Source organism: Paramisgurnus dabryanus, chromosome 15 (genome assembly GCF_030506205.2).
Source record: "Paramisgurnus dabryanus chromosome 15, PD_genome_1.1, whole genome shotgun sequence".
NCBI lineage: Eukaryota > Metazoa > Chordata > Actinopteri > Cypriniformes > Cobitidae > Paramisgurnus > Paramisgurnus dabryanus.
The window spans coordinates 20,051,182-20,071,423 of NC_133351.1; the positions used below are offsets into that span (position 1 = coordinate 20,051,182).

The 20,242-nt window shown below is 36.9% G+C and overlaps 2 protein-coding genes across 5 annotated transcripts; one reads left to right on the plus strand and one right to left on the minus strand.

The window, feature by feature from the left end:
• Positions 1-100: 100 nt before the first annotated feature.
• On the minus strand, positions 101-14,646 carry parp14rs1 (poly(ADP-ribose) polymerase family member 14-related sequence 1). Of its 2 annotated transcripts, XM_065292617.2 has the most exons (18): positions 14,442-14,646; positions 14,100-14,203; positions 13,987-14,020; positions 13,741-13,845; positions 13,267-13,491; positions 12,583-12,810; positions 10,227-12,496; positions 8,790-9,023; positions 8,283-8,504; positions 8,097-8,175; positions 7,829-7,975; positions 7,295-7,357; positions 6,929-7,105; positions 2,585-2,791; positions 1,778-2,443; positions 1,515-1,657; positions 941-1,115; positions 101-801 (listed from the first exon to the last, which is right to left on the minus strand). In XM_065292617.2, exons 1-18 carry the CDS (start codon positions 14,608-14,610, stop codon positions 518-520), a joined length of 5,532 nt encoding a protein of 1,843 aa, XP_065148689.2. In that variant the 5' UTR covers positions 14,611-14,646; the 3' UTR covers positions 101-517. The 2 variants fall into 2 exon arrangements, with proteins under 2 accessions (XP_065148689.2, XP_065148690.2); XM_065292618.2 differs by lacking the exon at positions 13,741-13,845.
• On the plus strand, positions 14,208-20,240 carry parp9 (poly(ADP-ribose) polymerase family member 9). Of its 3 annotated transcripts, none has more exons than XM_065251530.2 (9): positions 14,208-14,228; positions 15,430-16,353; positions 16,523-16,750; positions 16,834-17,049; positions 17,264-17,336; positions 17,470-18,015; positions 18,603-18,730; positions 18,960-19,116; positions 19,421-20,240. In XM_065251530.2, exons 2-9 carry the CDS (start codon positions 15,466-15,468, stop codon positions 19,708-19,710), a joined length of 2,526 nt encoding a protein of 841 aa, XP_065107602.1. In that variant the 5' UTR covers positions 14,208-14,228; positions 15,430-15,465; the 3' UTR covers positions 19,711-20,240. The 3 variants fall into 3 exon arrangements, with proteins under 3 accessions (XP_065107602.1, XP_065107601.1, XP_065107600.1); XM_065251529.2 differs by lacking the exon at positions 14,208-14,228 and adding an exon at positions 14,554-14,646; XM_065251528.2 differs by lacking the exon at positions 14,208-14,228 and adding an exon at positions 14,659-15,019.
• Positions 20,241-20,242: the final 2 nt, after the last annotated feature.

Consider the following 20,242-nt stretch of genomic DNA (forward strand, 5'->3'; position numbering starts at 1 on the left):
AATGCAGCTTTTCTTGTGCATATAGTGAGCATGTCACAGTTTGGTAACGTTAAACACTAGAAATTTTGAAAATCTACAGTATAACCCAGATATGATAAAAGAGGAGGTATTCAAAATGTGCAATTCTGGTCAGGATGTTACAAAGATGACCACTGCCATTAACCATTTATTCATTTTCCAACATTACTAATTAAAGCCCTTCAAAAGTATAGGTACAGGTCAAAATGTGACCCAGCTAAATTGTTTTTGTGTGTGTGTAATGTTCAATGAAAATATAACCCTGATATCTTCTATTATTTATATAATATGTAAAATGTGAAATCAATGCTTGAAATCAAACTTGATGCTCCTAATCTCATAATTAGAACATGAGACTTTAGCCTTGATTTCACACAGACAGGATGACAAATAGTTGAATATTATGAAAGCCTACAGAAACGTTTTAAATATTTTACCGGATTTATTTAATATTTTCAAGCCCTTAGATTTACTGTTTGACATTATTAATCTTATGTGACTATGTAAATGTTATTAAATACTCTGGGTAAGCATTATCATCACGAAATACTACAAAAATGGTCGGAGCAGCTTGGTTGTCTACGACTGTGTCGTACAGATCAGCGGTTGTGGTGTTTTTTGGAGGTGGGACAATCATCCCTCCATTCCCTCTGGTGTAGTCTCCTGTAAGAACTCTGCAGAGGTACATGTGCTTTTGTCCCTGAGCATTAGGCACAGAGTATGTGTTGTTAGCAGAATAGCTCGCATTAAGAGCAAAGTAAGTCCCATTTCCATATGCTGCAGCTAAAAGAAGGGTGACACAAAAAATTGCATCAATACATTTACCACATACTTCAAATCTGGAATAATAACAGAAGCTGAAATGTGCTTTCAAAATGTAAAATATCTATTAAGGTGTGGTTGTAGTAAATGGTGTCTTTACCATTTTTCCCCGCATAGCTGCGATTAAATCCACTCTTATTGATGTGATTTATGGTCTGTTCACTGGTTCCATGAAACAGTCTTTTCTCATTGTTTTGATGACCATTCTTTAACTCCATGACACACTTGTTATTCTGGTAGTTCTTCCACATTCCAGGATTCTGGATTCGTTCAATCTATGATAGAAAAATACACAAGTTAAAAGTTTGATGTCATTGCGAGCTGTCTACTTTTCCTGTGCTTGTTATGTGTTCTTTTTTGTTTACATTTATGTCATGTTACTTGGACATGTACAGTATATACTATTGCACTACATATGGTTAGACAAATGTAGCACCAAAGAGTATATACTCTTTGGTAGCACAGCAGAGTTAAATAGTGTTTGATTTATTTACTGATAGTTTATATATTTGTATAAACACATCTCGGAAAGAATGACTGTATACATAACCAGGTATTGTAAATACAAATATTTACTTGCTTGGAAAACACGAGGACATTTTTTTTTAGGAGAGTGTGATATTTCAGTTACAAAATGGTGACTAATATGACAAAAACAATTCAATGGTACACACCTTCGAAACGTTGTTATTAGGACAAGTGGCTCTAAAGCGCGTGAGAACATCATTGTATTCAGGATCTGTTGTCTTCAATATGAATCCTTGGAACAAGTCTTTATTATTCATGGGACTCCAATGCTGTGGAATACTTTCAGTTGCTAATAGAAAGAAAGACAAAATCTTCAATTTGACATTCTTATACAATTGTTGCTTATGGTGTAATATGAAGTATGTTAAACCACATCAATACATTTTCTGTGAATTAATGATCCTAATACCTTTCAGTTTGTCAATGCGTCTGATGTTCACCTGATTGCCACCAGTGGTGCTCACAGCAGGACCCTCAGGCAGTTTGACCTTGTAATCTTGGCCCTGTATGGAGATTTTAATGTCTGTAGCTCCCCCACCAAGGGCCTTTTCCAATTCAAAGTTTGTACGTGGATCAAAACTTTTATATTGCCCTGCTTGTTCGTATTGCCATTCTACCAGCTCACCTACATGTTCAATGTCTTTCTTTAGTATCTCATCTTCTTTGGCTCTTTTCAGCATGTCTTGAATTTCATGAGAGGCTATTAGCACATCTCGACTGAGACCTTCAACTATAAGTGTGGCTACTCCTGAGGAATCATCTGAACCTTTCTTAGCTTTGTATTCTAGCCTTATAGATACATCTAAAGTGCTTTGCATGTCCTGGATTCGCTGTTGATCTTTGTCTGAAAAGGAAAGTATTGCTGTGTCAGTGATTTTTTGGAATACATGGTCCGGTGTGATCATTTCCTCTAGAAACTTCTTAGTTTTGTCCACAGCTGCTGGTGTCGGGCCACAGATAGAAAAACAAGCTGGCACAATTTTGATTCCTTCAATGACAAAGTCTTTCCCGCCATGTTGCCTAACTTCTTTCTCCCAGGATCCAGTCAGGAATGATGTAACATTGGAAACATATGCTGCAAAAACACAAAAATGGACAAAGACATCCTTATAAATAGTCAGGTGCCACTTAATATCTTCTTGTTGTGGGTGAGCTTACAATTCTGGTTTAGCAATGACTAGCTCAATAATGTTACATGTATTAGCTTGATACATACTTTTGATTCTTGAGTACAATGTACTGTCTTTTTGTTTGATAGTGTATTCTCGATTCTGCATGCTCTTGTAGAAATCATTGAGCATGGGCGCCTGGAAGATGACTATTCGGATTAACTTGAGAGAAGACTGTGGACTCTGTCCGACCATGTTCACAACCGCATCCATCATGGCATCTGCTGCTTGACCTGGAGACAGCCCTCCTTGTCCTAAAAGAAAGAAAGTCACATGCTTGTACTGTAATGCATACCTTTTTTTAGAAAAAAATATTTTTGACAACATACAGTACAGGTGATGTTAAACTGGTAAAGGTATTGTGTAAACCTAGTATGTAAATTTCTCCATGTAACTGTTAGTAGATTTACAGTTTTCTCCAATAGATCTTATGAAAAATGTGTAATAATATTGTATCATATATTTTTTTTATAATTGTCCTGTTTTCTATGATTTCTGTACTCTTTGTCAATGTCTCAACTGCTTGTACTAAATTGTATTTTCTGTAAAGCTGCTTTGCAATAATGCAAAACTGTGAAGTGCAACACTGTAAAAAGTGAAAGTTAAGTTCACTTAATAAATTACTTTAATTGGTAACACCTAAAAAGTAGATTTTTTATTCTAACTTACATTTTCTTTAATAAAAATGGAAACGTTGAAAAAACCTTAAATTGTTTCAATTTTACCAATTTAAATACAATTTTAAATCTGAGTTTTTTCATGTATAAGTGCTATAACTGGGTCCCCCAGTGCTCCTATCAACATGGAAAATGTTAACAAAAGATCAAACCAGTAACTTAGTTTTGGTAAATCATTCTCTGCAAACATGTGAAAAAATAGGTCATTGAAATTTGGCTCCCCAAGTTGTGATGTCAGAAGGAGATAATAACGCCACTTAATCTGTACTATCTAACCACGGCACTGCCATTTAGTGCAGAGATCACCGCATTTGCATTTAAAAGCACCCCCCCCAAAAAAAACTATTTTTGCTCACATCTACAAAGAATCAATTTTAACATGATATAATAAGTTACCTACATGGTATTTTGAGCTAAAACTTCACATACATACAGCGGGGAAAATAAGTATTGACACATCAGCATTTTTATCAGTAAGGGGATTTTGACACAAAATTTCCACCAGATGTAGCCATCAAGCCAAATGTTGAATTCATACAAAGAAATCAGAACATTTAAAGGGACACCATGAAACTTTTGGCCACTAGGGGGTGCTAGACACGTATTTTTCACTTCTAGCGCCCCTAGAGCCCACAAGCGCCGCAGCACTGTCGCAAAGGAAAGGAACTGGCCAACCTTAAAACTAAACTAAAAACTAAACATTTAAAATGCTAAACGATCAACATTTTGAGACAACAGGGAGAAACGCAGTCATGTTACAACTTTCTGATGAGGAACTCGTCGTGGCAGAAGCCATTTCTCAATCTGAAGGTTGCAGCCTCCGGATGTCGTATTTCTAATACGTCATCAAGACTGTCTTATTTCACAATATTAACAATTACAAAGTTGACTATTATACTTAGTTAATCGTAAATTGTTGCAGTATGCTTATGACTTGCGAATGTAATGCTCAGTTTACCTTAATAACCCAGGCTTGATGACGTGTGCAGCCTGCATATTTGACCTCCGGAGGCTGCAGCCTTCCAATTCAGAAACGACCAGACGTATTTCCTTGCCTTTTTCCAAACAAATATTGTTGCATCCTCTCTCTCTCCCTCGCCACCAGGATTTTCCGCAATGGCGCTCGTTATTCCTCTTTTTTGTGTGAAAATCGCTCCAAATCCAAGTAAACCGATGCGTTTAGGTCTGCCGCTTTGTAATACGTCACGCGAGTGACAGCGGAACGCAGCAAATGAGGAAGAGAGAAGAGAGAAACGCTCGGATCTGATTGGTGAATGAATAGGGTTTGGTTTTACACTGTGAGCAAGTTTGAGTGCTATAGCATCCTGGATTGTAATGTAAATATCATAGACACAGTAAAAAGAAAGGTAAATACGTGAACACAGCATCTGAATACAGGGAACTATATGCAATATAATCGCCGTAATTTATAAAGAACATCGCATTTATGTATGAATCAACAGTTTATATAAAAAATTGCCTTAAAGGGGAATCGAACCCGGGTCGCCCGTGTCATAGGTCCGTGACACTAAAGACTGTGCCACAGAGTCACATATTAGAAACCGCTCTCTACACTCCTTAAGTAGCCTCCAGCAAAATTCACGTTAAAAACAAATTGTGTGGAGGAAGTGACGTATGCCGTAAAGCAGTCGAATTTTGTAGTTTTTTTTGTGCTCTGGTTACTACCACAAACCCTAAGTTTTAAAATACGAGTAAAAGTGATACAGACCCCGTCAGGCTATGGTAGACATGTCATTCAACCTATTTAAAGTCGATGTACTATCACAAGGGTCTTGAAAATGTATTATGAAGGTTGAAAAATTACATGGTGTCACTTTAAGTATACAAGTTGAGTCATAATAAATAAAGTGAAAAAACACAGGGAATAAGTATTAAACACATGAAGAGAATAAGGTGCAAAATGGCATAGAAAGCTAGGAGATCACCTGAAATCTGTCAGTATTGAGGAAGAAACCCTGTCCCCTATCAGTACTAATTGATATCAGCTGCTTTATTCCTAATCGATGGCCTATAAAGGCTTCTTATTACCCAGGAGGCACACAGGAAAGACTTCATGATGGGTAAAAGCAAAGAACTCTCTCAAGATCTTTGTAATCTTATTGTTGAATGGGGGAATGGTTATAGGCGCATTTCCAGAATGCGGAATGTTCTTGTAAGCACTGTGGGGCCATTATCCGAAAATAGAAAGAGTATTACTTCGCCATAAATCTGCCACGATCAGAAGCTCCACGTAAGATCCCTGTCTGAGGAGTCCAAAGAAAAATCAGGAGAGTTCTCTAAGAGCCAGGAACTTCAGGAAGACCTTGCATCAGCAGGTACTGTTGTTTCAAAGAAAACTATAAGCAATGCACTGAACTGCCATGGCATCCATGCATGCTCACCACGCAAGACTACATTGCTGAACAAAAAGCATGTTGAAGCTCGGTTAAAGTTTGCGAAAGAGCATTTGGAGAAGCCTGTGGATTATTGGAAGACTATAATACGGTCAGATGAAAGCAAAATTTAACTTTTTGGCAGTCATTCTACACACCATGTTTGGAGAAAAAATGGCACTGCCTACCACCCCGAGAACACCATACCAACAGTTAAAGGTATTGCGGAGGATTGTCTTTTTCCGGGTGGATCATCAAGTCTATTGGTCCTCCTAGTTGTCAATCAGGAGTGTTGCACAATTGCATTTTTTCCAAAAGTGGAGAAGGCGGTTCTTTTCTAAAATTCGAGAAAATCCTCCGCTACACCTTTAAGTTTGGGGGTGGAAGCATCATGGTTTGGGGCTGCTTTTCAGCAAGGGGTACTGGCAGACTTTATATTATTGAAGGTAGGATGAATGGAGAAATGTACCAGGACATTCTGGATAAAAATCTGCTGCCATCTACCAGAAAGCTGAAAATGAAAACACAAGGCCAAGGAAACAATGAAGTGGTTTCAAAGAAAGAAAGCTTGAATGGCTCAGTCAATCACCTGACCTAAATCCCATAGAAAATCTATGGAGAGAACTGAAGATCAAAATTCACAAAAGAGGCCCATAGAACCTTCAAGATTAAAAGACCATTTATGTGGCAGAATGGGCCAGAATCACTCCTGAGCAATCCAGGCGACAGGTCTCTCCATACAAGAGGTGTCTAGAAGATGTAATCACCAACAAAGACTTTTCTACAAATTATTAAATAAAGTGTGTTCAATACTTATTACCTGTGTCATTTCACTTTATTTATTATGACTCAACTTGTATACTTAAATGTTTTGATTTCTTTGTATGAATTTAATATTTGGCTTGATGGCTACATCTGGTGGATATTTTGTCTCAATAGCCCACTTAGAAATCCCCTTTAACTTTAAATGATACAAATCCTGATGTGTCAAATGCTTATTTTCCCCGCTGTACTCTGGGGACACCAAAGATTTATTTCACATCTTAAAAAAGTTTTGTGAAATGTCCCCTTTAAAAGTTTTTTCAAATTTTTTTTCTCACTTTAAGTGAGATGTTGACAAACTGTAAATCACTTTGGATTAAGAGTCTGCCAAATGTAAATGCGGACACATTTTTAATGAATTATTCAAAAGAGAGAAAAGAAGAAAATGACATTTTATACTCATGTTCATGCATTTATGCCTTCCAGATGATACTCTCATGAAGATGATAAACTGTTTCTTTTCTTTATCTGTGTGCTTTGCTGTTGAATTTGTCCTCACCTGTACCAATAGCTGGGAATGAGATGGAGGTGAACTTTTCCTTTGCACACTTTTCCAGAGCCCTTTTAACAAGCTTTTCAATATGAACAGCATTGCTCTGTGCTGCAATGTGGATGATCTTTTTACACTGTAAATTTCCTGCTTGTGTCATTATGTATCCTTTGTTGGGTTGGGTTCCTGGAAAACCACATAGACAAGATTTGTAAGACACCACCTCTTCCACTCAATGTGCTTAATTCTTAGAACATATGAAACTTTTTTTGTTTTATTATTTAGTAATTATTCATTTATTTAATTTACTTCAGAATAAATGTATCAATTGATTATTTGATTATCCATATACTAAGTTAAATACATTTTTCTCACCCAGTTGTTGACACTCAGCCTCTACGTTTGGACCAGCCTTTTCCAAAATAGCCTTTGACACACCTTGACAGTTCAAGATAAAATTTTCATAAACGTTTTATAAATGTCATCACTGATAGCACACACATATCATCATGACTTGATGTGCTTGTTTACATTGATTTAGTAGATATTTGCTTTTTAAGAAATGCTGGATGTCATAGTACAATATTAAGCCAGTTGCTAAGCAAGTTGCTAAGTTTATCCCAGCTTTAAAATGGGTATGTACATTTGCTTTCATTAAGACGTTTTTGCCCATAGTTTTATTTATAATATTTATAACACAATGCCTTTCAGATTATACACTCAGAACAGACATCTTTGATACATACTTGTGATATCTGTGTATTATATATTATATCAGATAGATAGATAGATAGATAGATAGATAGATAGATAGATAGATAGATAGATAGATAGATAGATAGATAGATAGATAGATAGATAGATAGATAGATAGATAGATGGATTCAGATTCATAATTTAAAAGTTTACCTGCTTTCAGTGTAAAGTCCTTATTGGTGGAGTTCACTATGACATCAGTTTTTTCAGCTGTGATATCACCACTTAAAACCTGAAATTTTATTCCTCCCACTGTAGTCCCGTGAACCCCAGATACGGTTGTCACCTTTGAGAAAGGGCCTGTGATTTAATCACAAAATATAACTAAACTAATTGAACATGAGAGAGTTTAAATGACATGGAAAAAATACATTATATCAAATAACAATGAAGCCATTCAACACAAGCTCTGGATCTGCACCTGAGATGGTTTGTTGTGTGGGGTTATTGGCTGAGGCCGGCTGGATCGCGAACTTTTTGTTGAACTCATCTGTGAAAACCTGTTGGGAAACACTTACATTACTATTGAGGTAAAAGTAATATAATAATAAAGCATCATAAATCTGAACAACATGGGATGCTGGAATGGCTGAGATACAGCAGGTACCTGAATGGTTTGTGCATCTTGGGGGTGAAGAGCAAATGCTACTTCCTGGACATTCCTTGTACCCCTTTTACTGCTGAATTTAAGAGTTAAATCCAGCATTGAGCCGATCACCACTTGTTTTGGAAATCCTAGATTTCCTGTACCGATAGCAGAGAATACAATGGATTTCTGTTGGCGCTGCTCTGCCTGATTCAAACATTCATCAATGATGTTTTCCAGCACCTGCTCAAAGTAAAGAAAACATTTTATAAAGTATCAGCCTTTAAAACACTCATCACAAAATATTTCAATTTTAGTAAATTTAATGAAATGCTGAATAAATAAATACAAATTATTAATCTATCTAATTTTGTCAATAACTTGCAGCACAATAGTTTACAGATATCCCTAAGGCTAACATATTCATATACTAAAAGCCAAAAAACCTCAATTTTGATTACAATGTGACTTTAATCATTTTAATTACATTACAGGAATTTCAGTTAAGAATGAATCATAAAGAAATACCTTCTGCTCATTGCCTTTTCCCTGATTATAGTGCGGTGCAACTGCATGAAACACCAGTTTGTTTTTAAGGTTTGCACCTGCTGTTACAATGACCGTTCCAATATTTACAGGGGCCGTGGCTTGCTGATTGACCAAAACCTGGAGCTGTGGACCAGCTGCTTTCAGAAGAGCATTTGAAACAGCTCCTACACCTAGATTCAGGTCAGAGCTGAGAGTGTTCACCACAACATCCATCTGCACAAAAAATGGTAGATTACATTTGTTTGTTCAGAGTCAAACAGAAATGAAGATGTTTTCAAGTAAGTTCCAACATTTTTGGGAAAAAATATTTTTTCTCTATTATTTATTAAAAACAATAATAAAATCTTGTCATTTATCTAAAACACTGTCTGAATTTTATGTATGTAACTCTGAGGTCACAATGTGAACTCTTCAGGTACAAAAATGTACTTTTTGAAAGGGAACTGCCCCAATGACCGCTATTTTCTTTGACAATGTAGAGTCTTTATACTCTGAGATAATATTTATCTGCATCAAAACAAAAAAGTTTATTTTATTAAATATTTCAGTATTATTGCAATACCACACTACTGCACCTGCTACAATGGAATGCAAGGGTATCCTATTCAGACAGTTGTTCCTTCTACATCTGCCATTTGCACCATTTATATTCATATTCATCATATGCCATCTATGTATGCTCATGTGCATGCATATTCTTTTCTCATTTAATTCTCTTAAATAAAATTATAAAATGTTTCTAATATTTCTAAATCATATAATTTTCTATTTATTTGTTTATACAATGTAGAGTGGGTGTTAAGTAGTGGCAACCGTTGACTTCTTTTTTCGAGGGCGCTCGATGCGAAGTTCGTCATAACATGTAGGTAGCCCATCATGTGTGTGGTTCGTAATTTCAAAATATGTGATATGCGCGTCGAGCGATCCTATGTGCATCACGTGTTTTGTCAAAATAAGTGCCTGCTGCAGACGCGTCTAAAGTGTTTATGATAAAAGAGATGCTCACGTTTGCCAGATACTCGCATAATCTCATGCGTAATCAGAGGGATTGTCTTGCGTGTATTTTGTGAACGTGAGCGTCTCTTTTATCATAAATGGTTTTGATGCGTGTGCAGCAGGAACTTATTTTGACAAAACACGTGATGCACATGGTTCACATGACGCAACAAACACATATTTTGAAAACACGAGAAACACAAGACACTCCGCACACATATTTAGAATTTTTGCCCCTCGGATGAGCAGTCACAAGCCGCCACTGGTGTTAAGCATTCCACACTATAGCATATGTGTATGGTTACAAAACTAGAATTTCATGAACTACTTCACATTTTTAAAATACTGTTCTTATGTCCTCATTAGACAGAAACTGAAAAAAATTGCATTTTATCAAAATAAAATAAATGGTAAACTTACGGTTGTGTCCTCAATGTTACATGTCTTAAGAGTGATGGTTAAACCTTCTTTTGTTTGAATACTGGGAGATGATCCTTGAGGGGTTGCAAGTGGTCTGTGGACTTGGCTTTGAGAAGAACTTGCTTGGCTTTGAGAAGAACTTGCTTGGCTTTGACCTTGCTGCTGGTTGCTGCTTGCACTGACCCCATATATTTTTTGCACAGCAGCTTGAAAAGCCTGAACTGTTGTATCGTTATTGTCAACTAGGTGAATTTGTTTCGTAACAAAGTTCCCACCAATAATTTCACAGAAATCTTTTATTGATTTCACGATGGTTTCTGCACAAAGATCTGGAGGAAAGCCAAACGCACCAGAGCCAATGGCTGGGATTGCCACTGACTGGCAGTTTTCTTGATCAGCCAGATTCAAACTCTTTCTGACAGTTTTCCCCAGGAGACTCACTGCATTCTGGTAATTGGGACGGTAATGTGGTGCTAATGCAAAGATGATGTGTTTGCATAGCAGGCGTCCTCCTGCGTCCAAGACAATGGCATCACTTATTGTCAGCTTCTTCCTTGTGCCCACCTGGTCGCAGGCGTCCTGAAGTTTATCATCAGCATTAGAAAGTGCCTTCGCTAATCCTCCATCCAGGAGGAGAGCTTCATTGCTTCCACAAACTATAGCATCCACTTTAAATAAACATATGTCTGCTTTGTTTACTGTGATCTCCACTCCATCAGGTGTTTTAAATTCATAAACTGATTTTATCTTTGGTTTAACTGGGGCAAGGTGATCATCCTCGTCTACTAATTCCACCAAACAATCCATATCATTCTTGGCTATTGGAGCCCACATTGACTCCTTTTCTTTAAAATACTTCTTCGCTCCTGGTTTAGCAACTTTAAAGACGCAGTGGTGAGTTGATGTAAGCAGCTTCTCAAACAGAGGCACATACTGACTGACATGAAGTCTCGGCCCATCAATCACAATTGTTTCATCTTTGAACTGAACATTGACCTTCCCTTTCACATCTTCGAGCCAGTCTTTTGTTCGGTGTCGCTTTATGAATTTGATCACGGTCTTGTGAGCCTTAAGGGTTTTCTCAATGTTAGAGTTTTCAATAACAAAATCACGTAATTGTTTTTCAACACCGTGGATGTCTTGTGCAAAGCCAGAAATGAGAACTTGTTTGACAGTTGTCTGTATTGTAACTCCTGACTCTTTGTTTTTAATATTAGAGATAAGGTCTTGCCAATCTAATCTTGTCAAAACACCAGCATCTTCTACATCAAAACTCAGATGTCCCAGCTCTGTTTTTAGTTGCAACTGACCGTCCTTTATATCACTTTCTGTTTTGCCAATAAGCAAAACTCTATCTCCATCAGGTTCTAATGATGCATCGATTCCTTTTGTAAAAAACAAAGATTTGGTCATTTTCTCTAGGTCACTGTTATGAAGAAAATCTAAAACAGATTGGTGTACTTCCACAGGTCTACGAATTAAATTGACAACATCCTGCAGTATTGCATTCTTAGTTTCCAGCACTTCATTTCTTAGGCCATACAGAGTTAGTTTTTTGTTGTTCTCATGGTAATTGATCTCCATTTCTGGAAATTTGTTAAGGATTTGCTGCTTCAAACCATGACAGACAATAAGCTGGTGAATGGATGGAGGCATATCTATATTATCTGTCACACTGCCCGTCTCCCTTTGGATCTTCTGGGTGATTCTCTCAACAATTTCTTTTAGATCGCTTTCAATACTGGTCACATCTTCTTTCAAGCCAACTACAGCCATTGCTCCCTGGACGATGTTGGGAACGAGTGTGACCGGCACCGCTGCTACTGCTTTTTGAATTTCAGGTTCTATTTCACTCCATGCATCCTTTTGAACGAGCAGCTCAAAAGATTTGAACCGAGATATTGACTCTGAGAACAAGGAGGAGGTATTTTCTCTCCAGGACTGGATGAGTTTTCTTGTTTGCCCACCTTGCTGAAGTAGGGAAGGCAAAGGAGTGATTTTCACATCTGGGGAGCCAAAATCCAATTTGCAAAAAGACGTGGACATAGCTTTGTTGATCAAATCCATGGATTTTTTGTTCTTGTTTAAGTGACACCATATAGTCGGATCTATGTTTTCAGTAAGAGTCTCTGGAAGTTTCAGGGAGGGTCTGTTTTTACCATAAAGAGCTGTCTGTAAAGATTCATAATATGGCAGTACTCTGAACGGCTGCTTTTTCAGTACATGCTGGCTTTTGATTGCATGCTGGCTTTTTATAACTGCGTGAACAACTGAAAAATGGAAATGTTTTATATTTTATGTCTATGTAGAAAACAAATAGAAAGAAAATAACTCAAATGGAGCTTTGTTTATTTACCTGCGGGATCTTTAAAAGTGATTATTGCTGAATGTTCCTTTTCAGATACCACCATGTTGTCTTCTACGTCCCCAAATTTTTCAAAATACAGCATGAGCAAATCAGAGTTTATATTGAAAGGTAAAGCTTCAGCTTTCACTTTTAATGTCGTCTCAAGTATTCTGACTCTCATTTGTTTCTTCTTAATTACTGAATAGCATGAGCCAGACAAAATGAAGTTTTCTGTATCTGTAGACCAAAATATGATAACAACATGAGGATTCACAATCAGACCTTCTTACATTTTGATTATGCATGTATTTTCAATGCAGATCTAGAAAGCAGAATCAACTGTAGCAGACTGAAAGCAGAATCAACAGCACAGTAGTAGTATTTATACCACAGGGCTGTTGAATTCCTTTTTCAGAAATGTTCCACGGGTATTCTTTTTTCGATAAATGCACACCTAACCTGTCAAATATCTTAAAATAACCATCAGAGCAATGTACTACAGTAGCAGTTGTCTGTGGTTACCGTGGTATAATTGTGGAATAATTAAATACTCCAGTCCTTTAAATTGTTACAAAAATTAAATAAAATCCATAGCAGCGAGGTAACGGCACGACACGGGTGTGCATTATTTTCGAATAATTCAATGGCTTATCGTAATTTATTCCTAATATAAACACAAAACTTAAAACTTACCCTTGTTACAGGAGAAGGTCACCACTGCACAATTGCTCTCTTGTATTACTTCAATATTGAAGTCATTTAACTCAGCAGGTGTTCCCTTTAGTACATTTTCCACCAACATTTGCAAAAAATCTTGAGTACTGTTTTGAATGTTTTCAATTACAGCTTGTCTACGGGTTCCATCATCTTCCTCCTCAGTTGCCTTGACCTCTTCATTATCTTCACTCTTCGGTTCACCTGAATGTAAAACAAATTCATCTTTAAAAAGTTTTTACCAGGGCTCAGCTATGCTTGAATTTGCATTTATTGATTTGTTACTTCAGAAGATTGACTACCTCTGCTTTAGAGGTACAGCATGCAAAAATTATTACCACACTATGAATAAAAGTCATAATATACGCATGCATACATATGTATAGTATGAGATAAACTTCTTTTGTATATCCTATGTGTGTGTTTTAGGGTGAATATTTAAATGACACTGACCCAAAAGCTTCGGCTTTTTGTGGTCTAGTGTTGAATGCTGCAGCGCAGAACACGAGTCTGCCTTCCTTTTGGTAATGTCAGAAGCCTCAGTGTGCAGGATTGGTGCTATGTGGTAAATATGTAAGTACAGTTAAATTTTGGAGTTGGCAAGAGTGTATTGTGGGATAAGTGTATATGCAGGCATGAGCAGCAGAGGGCAGCAGAGCAGTGCGTTTTATCTGACGACGGAGCAATGAATGCACTCACCTGCTGGGGGTTTGTTGACTGAAGATGTCGATTCCTAAGGAATAAAGTTTCATTTAAGTGAAGTATTATTTAACTTTCCAACTTTACTCATCATTATATCATGTTATACTCACTTTCACATTTGAGACGTCTGATGGCGGAAGACTGACGGTCATTTTCACAGTTTGTTGACCAGTTTTTAGTTCATGATTCTGTTTCTGTAGTACTCGCTGTCGCACTGCGTGCATAAAGACACATTATGTGTAAGTTAAGTTACATAGGCTACTTATAAATTCTTATATTTTTATTTTCAATGTACGTAAACCAAGTTTCGTTTCTTGGGCTCCACCCACATTAACCCGTTTTCCTATTTTGAGTTTATATATGGTATTTCATTATAAATCATGAGTTTTATACGTATAGCTGTATGTTTACGGTGAGGAAATGAGTTTTGATAAAGTTTTAAGTCACGTTACCTTCCTCGTCTTTGAATCGCACAGTTCCTTTTCGTCCTTCGGCATCAAGTTCAACCACACAGTTTCCTCCGCCCGATTTATTCTTACTTTGAAAATAGATAGTTATTTTATTTTTCAGTTTGGGGTCCCACTGGCCCTCTACCAGGAGCACGTATGGAAACTCGTCCATGTCGACTGTTCTGTGACTGATCGGTTTCCCTGAGCGGTATATACTTTATTTAACTTTCACTTTTGATTCCTCTTAGTTTGCAAAGCAACAGGCGGACCGGAACTGCTCAGACCTCCAGAATAAGTAGTTTAAGGGTAACTTAGGCAGAAACCCGGCCGTTTAGTGACTTTATACTTATCCTCTCGAAACGTTACCATTGCATTATGTTAAGAAGTATAAAGTAAATGAACTGAGAGTAAGGGTGTGTTTGTACAAATAGGTCAGGTAGGTTTCAAGTAAATCATTGTGTTTACGTTAAGTGCGACGTGTTCACGTTTCGCTTTCGATTTTTTGACGATCGTCTTTAAAGCATTTTTCAACAAGAAACCCCAGTTTTGTTCCTTTTTACAAAAGTTTGTTAATAACTAAGGTAAGTTTTGTTTGTCGTTTCCAAGACAAAGTATTATTTTACACAGACGTTAACAGGGAAGTGCGTTAGCGAGTGTTTTTTTGCTATTGTGTTGTCTGACAAGACAAATTGTGTACTGTTTGTGTTCAGTGTCTTTTAGTTCCTTTCATTTCAAAGTAACGTAAATTCTCAGGTACTTCCGTATCACTGTATAAGCTCATTATAGGCTTAAAATCGTTTTTGAACCTGATAGAAAATACCAGTAAAGTCTATCTTTACTCAGCCTAAACTGTAAGCAAATCATAATGTGGTATAAAATTGTTTTTGTGGGTTTTGTAAATTTTTAGTAATATTTTGCATATTAATTTAGGTTATCAAGCCTGTTCAGCAGTCACATTGTTTAAAAAATGTCATTTGTTTTCTCGCCCAAGAAATCAAGGTTTACGTCCTGAGGGAAACCGCTTACCATGAACGACAAAACACATATCCCACTGACTGCAGAACAGTCATCCATTCTGAGAAAGTGTAGAAGTGCCTATTGCAAAGCTGTAGAGACTAAATTTGACTGCACAGCTATTTTACACAATCTGGAGGACTCGGACTCCTTTGGTGGTAATGCAAGTAATGCAGTCTTAGCTGCTGAATTGAGGTGTTACACAAAGCTGCCAGGTGGAGTGAAAGTTTCAGTCTGGAAAGATGATCTTACACGTCATAAAGTGGATGCTGTGGTCAATGCAGCAAATGAGAACTTAAATCATGGAGGGGGTCTTGCATTAGCACTGAGTCTAGCGGGGGGACCAATGATCCAGCTTTGTAGTGATCAGATAATAAAAGCAAAGGGGAAAGTGCCAACTGGTGAAGCTGTGGTCACTCCTCCTGGAAATCTCCCATGTAAAAGTATCATACATGCTGTTGGACCCTGCCTGTCTCCATACCCAGGCCAGCGGGAGGTTGATAAAGCTGCGCCCGTCTTATCTCAAACTGTTCGGAGCATCCTGAATATAGTTGAACATGAAAAGATTTCATCTGTTGCAATTCCTGCTTTGAGTTCTGGCCTTTTCCATTTCCCCAGAAATCTCTGTGCAGACATCATTGTAAATACTATAAAACAGTATGATGAATTTAATGCGTTTGGAGGCAGGACTGTAGAAATTAATCTTGTCAATAATGATGAACCCACGGTCCAAGAAATGGAAAGAGCCTGTACGCAGTTGCTGGGGATGCCCACCGTCACTGGCTCATACAGTGGAGCTGTGAAAGGAGGAAACCAGAGCATGCATTTCTCTTCAGGCAACAGTTTGCAGCTTGGAAACATAACACTGCACCTCAAAAAGGGGTATATTGAAGATGAAAAGGTAAAGCTGAGAGTTTATGACACTTTATGTCATGCTTACAATTTAACACCTTCTCCTTTAAAGGAAGTGTGCTACATATAAAATATACCATTGTAAATCATAAAAAATTGCCAGAAAGTGTTAAACATTATGCACTCTTTCTTTCTTGCCACTTTGCTTTATTCTGCAGGTTGATGTAATTGTGAATACTGTTGGAGATAACTTGGATTTATCTGGGGGGCTTATTTCACAAGCTATTTTAAAAAAAGCCGGCAGAAAGATTCAGGATGAGATTTATGGAAAAAAAAGAAGGCATATTGCAAAGGGTGATGTATTTGAAACAAGGGGATATAAGCTGAATTGTGCACAAGTCTATCACACTGTATGCGTACACAGGTCTGAGTATGGATCCACACAGGTATATTTGATTTCAACAATTCAGCACACCATCTTAATGCTTGTGACTTTCTGTAACCAATCGTCTTGTTCTTTTGTCTGTAGGTTCTATCCAAAGTAGTCTTTGACTGTTTGATGAAAGCTGTATCTGCATACAAGTCCATTTCCTTCCCAGCTATTGGTACTGGTAATCTGGATTTTAATAAACAGGACGTTGCCAAAATCATGATGGATGCTGTGGCAGCCTTTGCGACTCAAAATCCAGGAAAGAGTCTGGACATCAACTTTGTTGTGTTTCCAAAAGATGGTGAAATGATGCAGGTAATGCATGTTCATTTTGCAACGTTTACAGATTTTTCATAATTTGTGTAATTTTGTATTTGTAATTTCACTTTAATTTGAACAGTTTTAAACAAATTAATCACATTTTATTTTCATGTTCCCACCATGTTTTGTGCTGCATAAAGTTAAAAGAAAAGAATTATAAATATGATGTGCACAGTGCAACACATTTATTTTCCTGTTTTATGTTCAGGCTTTTGAAAACCGGCTTAAGTTCATGAAAGAAGGGTTCAAGTCATCAGATTTACCCACTGCCATGATGAAAAGTGAGCATAATATATGACAATGCTTATATTTATTGAAACATTTTAATATTCGTTATGATTTAACACTACAAGTATTCTTCATTTTAGCCTTTATTCTGCTCAGTTACTGATATATTCTGATTTATGTTTTCAGGTTCGGCTTTTGACACCAAAGAACCCACAAGAAATGAAACTCCAACTATTGAGATTAGAGGTGTCTGCAATGAAGCTGTGAGAGAGGCTAAAGCATGGACAATGAATATGCTGGTGTCAAGACATGGCACGATAACAGTAACGAATAACTTCGTCATTTATCTAGGTCAAAAAGACCATGAAACATTGCGCTCTCTCCAAGCCATGTTTGGTGTGCAAATTGCAGTGTTCTTCAGAAATGGTCAGGGTGGGATATCCATCACTGGAGAATCTAGATCTATCAGTTGTGCGGCTTTTGAGGTGGAATCCATGCTTTGTCAGGCCCAGAAGGACTTTGCAAAAGATGAAGAGAGTGACCTTCTTTTTTCTGTAGTTCGCTGGCAGTGTAATAATTCAGTATTGCCTTCTGAAATCAGTGCAGTTTTGGAGAAAGCTTACCTGGCTCGAAACAAAGAAATTGAGTTGCGTGAATATAATATCAAAGTCAACTTTAAGGACAAGTTTTTGATTGACAACACTGGGAAGAGAAGCAGCCTGGAAAGGAGACGTATGTTTGTATTACTTTTATTGTAATTATGTTGAAAATGTAATAGGGATGCACCGATAGGATTTTTGGGGGCCGATACCGATACCGATTTAAACAGACAACTTCTGGCCGATACCGATGCCGATACCGATATTAAACACTTGTATACAATGCTATACAGTTGGTCTATTAGCTAGTTTATTTCTGCATCAAATTATTTTTACTGAAAATGGATTGGATCTAATTAACATTCAACTGACCAACATAATAAGAGAGACACAAATTAATCTAAAACAAATATAATAAGACCGCATGACAACCTTCAAAGGTGGTTTTTGCTATTCAGCATTTATTTTATTTACAACATTAACTAATTTTTTACATATAATGGATTTCTTTATGCAGTTAATTAATAAACAATCGGTATCGGCCTTTCTCGTGCTATTGCCGATATGCCGATGGTTTCAAATTCATCAAAAATCGGCCGATAAATATCGGCGGCCGATACATCGGTGCATCACTAAAATGTAAATATGACATCAAGTTTATTTTTATTTTAAATTTACAATCTTATGACCTGATTATTTTCCTTTTTCTCTACACCACAGGCCTGTTTATGAATTATAACCCTATTGATCTACCCAACAATTCATTTTATGCGACAACTCCGTTAGACAGGAAAGATTATTTCGAGATGGAAAGAAAAGCGAAAGCGAGTGGGCTCAATATCATCAGGGTGAGCAGATGAGGAAAAGTAAATTCACATTCCCACATGACACAGATTTGAAAAACATTAAAACCAAAATCTAAAATATTTATTCCCCATTAGTGAACAACACAACTGATGACACTTTTTCATTCTCAGATTATTACTTACAGAAATTCAACTAGAGCATGAGAATGTCATAATGAGGAAGTTTGTTTTAATAATAGCTTTTAATGGAATGTGGTTGAACTTGTTACAGGTGGAGAAAATAGAGAACACAGCCCTGCAGCAGATTTTTGAGCTGAACAGCAAGCGAGTGATAGATAAACCAAAGACTCTGTACCAGTGTGTGTCAGCTCAGTTCTGTGATCTTATCTGCAGAGTTGGCTTTCAGAAAGATTTTGCCCCACCTGGAGGTAGGACAGCTGTACAGTATATGGATTTTATTGGAATTGTCGTTCAGTGAGTGAATAAAATGGAGGCTTAGTTATGATTGAACAATTGTTTGTTTTAGAATCTAATTGGAACTACATTTTATTTCAAAGTCATACAAAATACGCTAATGTACATTGGTGGTAAGCTATTTTAGTTTTTAGAAGTATGATTTTGTATGGCTTTACGTGTTAAAGAGAGTTTTGAGTTTAATATTTGTATGTAAGGTACAGATGATGTCTCACATAGGTTGGCATGAGGTTACATTAAAGATGTTTTTGTTTGCAGAGCAAAAGTATGGCAGTGGTATATACTTCAGCAGTAAACTGGACAATGCGTTGAAGCTGTGGAGTAACGGACTGAAGGAAGAGTACATCTACATCATTCAGGCCCAAGTTCTCACTGGGAATTCGACACTTGGCTCTACAGACTTGATTTTGCCCCCTGTAACAGGTAGCGACCCTCTGAAACGTTATGATAGCGTGAATGACTGGCTAGAAACTCATGTCATTTTCAGTGGTCAACAAGCTTTTCCTGAATATCTGATCATATGTGGAAAAAAATCAAGCCCTGTGTAGCTTCAGATGTGCATGTTTTTCAATATTGTTAGAACAATGTGCATTAACAAAATATTATGTCATCAGTTTGACTTGGAATTCAAAGCACAAATGTACATAAGATCAGTGAGGTATATAAATGAAGAAAACAGATCTTTGGACTCATTTCTCTAAATCACTTAATACCAGATGAGCAATGATAATTAACATTGGGCAATTATTTTTAAAATGTGTTAAACCTGGGTGTTTACTTCTCTTACATTACTCCCTTTAATTCTTTAGAGCTGTAGATATTTTTATTGAATAGTTTTATATTTATTAGAATATATATGGTATTGGTGGTAGAAAAATAAAATCAATGCTTGTAACAAGATTATCTTTAACAGTTACTTACAGTTAAGTGAAAAGGGGTTGTATTTTGGTTTAGTATATTGTCAGCTTGGTGGAAGGTTTATGTTTTCAAGTTATTTACTGATAAGAGAAACACACATGAATTCTGATGCTGTCGATTCTGTATGATTTGACATAAATAAACTACATTTTAATCTAAACT

Coding starts and splice junctions, on each gene's coding strand:
- parp14rs1 (XM_065292617.2), bottom strand. CDS start 14,610: ATGGACGAGTTTCCATACGTGCTCCTGGTAGAGGGCCAGTGGGACCCC. Junction 14,021..14,099: donor CAGACGTCTCAAATGTGAAA/GTGAGTATAACA, acceptor TTTATTCCTTAG/GAATCGACATCTTCAGTCAA. Junction 7,358..7,828: donor GGACTTTACACTGAAAGCAG/GTAAACTTTTAA, acceptor TGAACTGTCAAG/GTGTGTCAAAGGCTATTTTG.
- parp9 (XM_065251530.2), top strand. CDS start 15,466: ATGAACGACAAAACACATATCCCACTGACTGCAGAACAGTCATCCATT. Junction 16,354..16,522: donor GGTATATTGAAGATGAAAAG/GTAAAGCTGAGA, acceptor TTTATTCTGCAG/GTTGATGTAATTGTGAATAC. Junction 18,016..18,602: donor AAGCAGCCTGGAAAGGAGAC/GTATGTTTGTAT, acceptor TCTACACCACAG/GCCTGTTTATGAATTATAAC.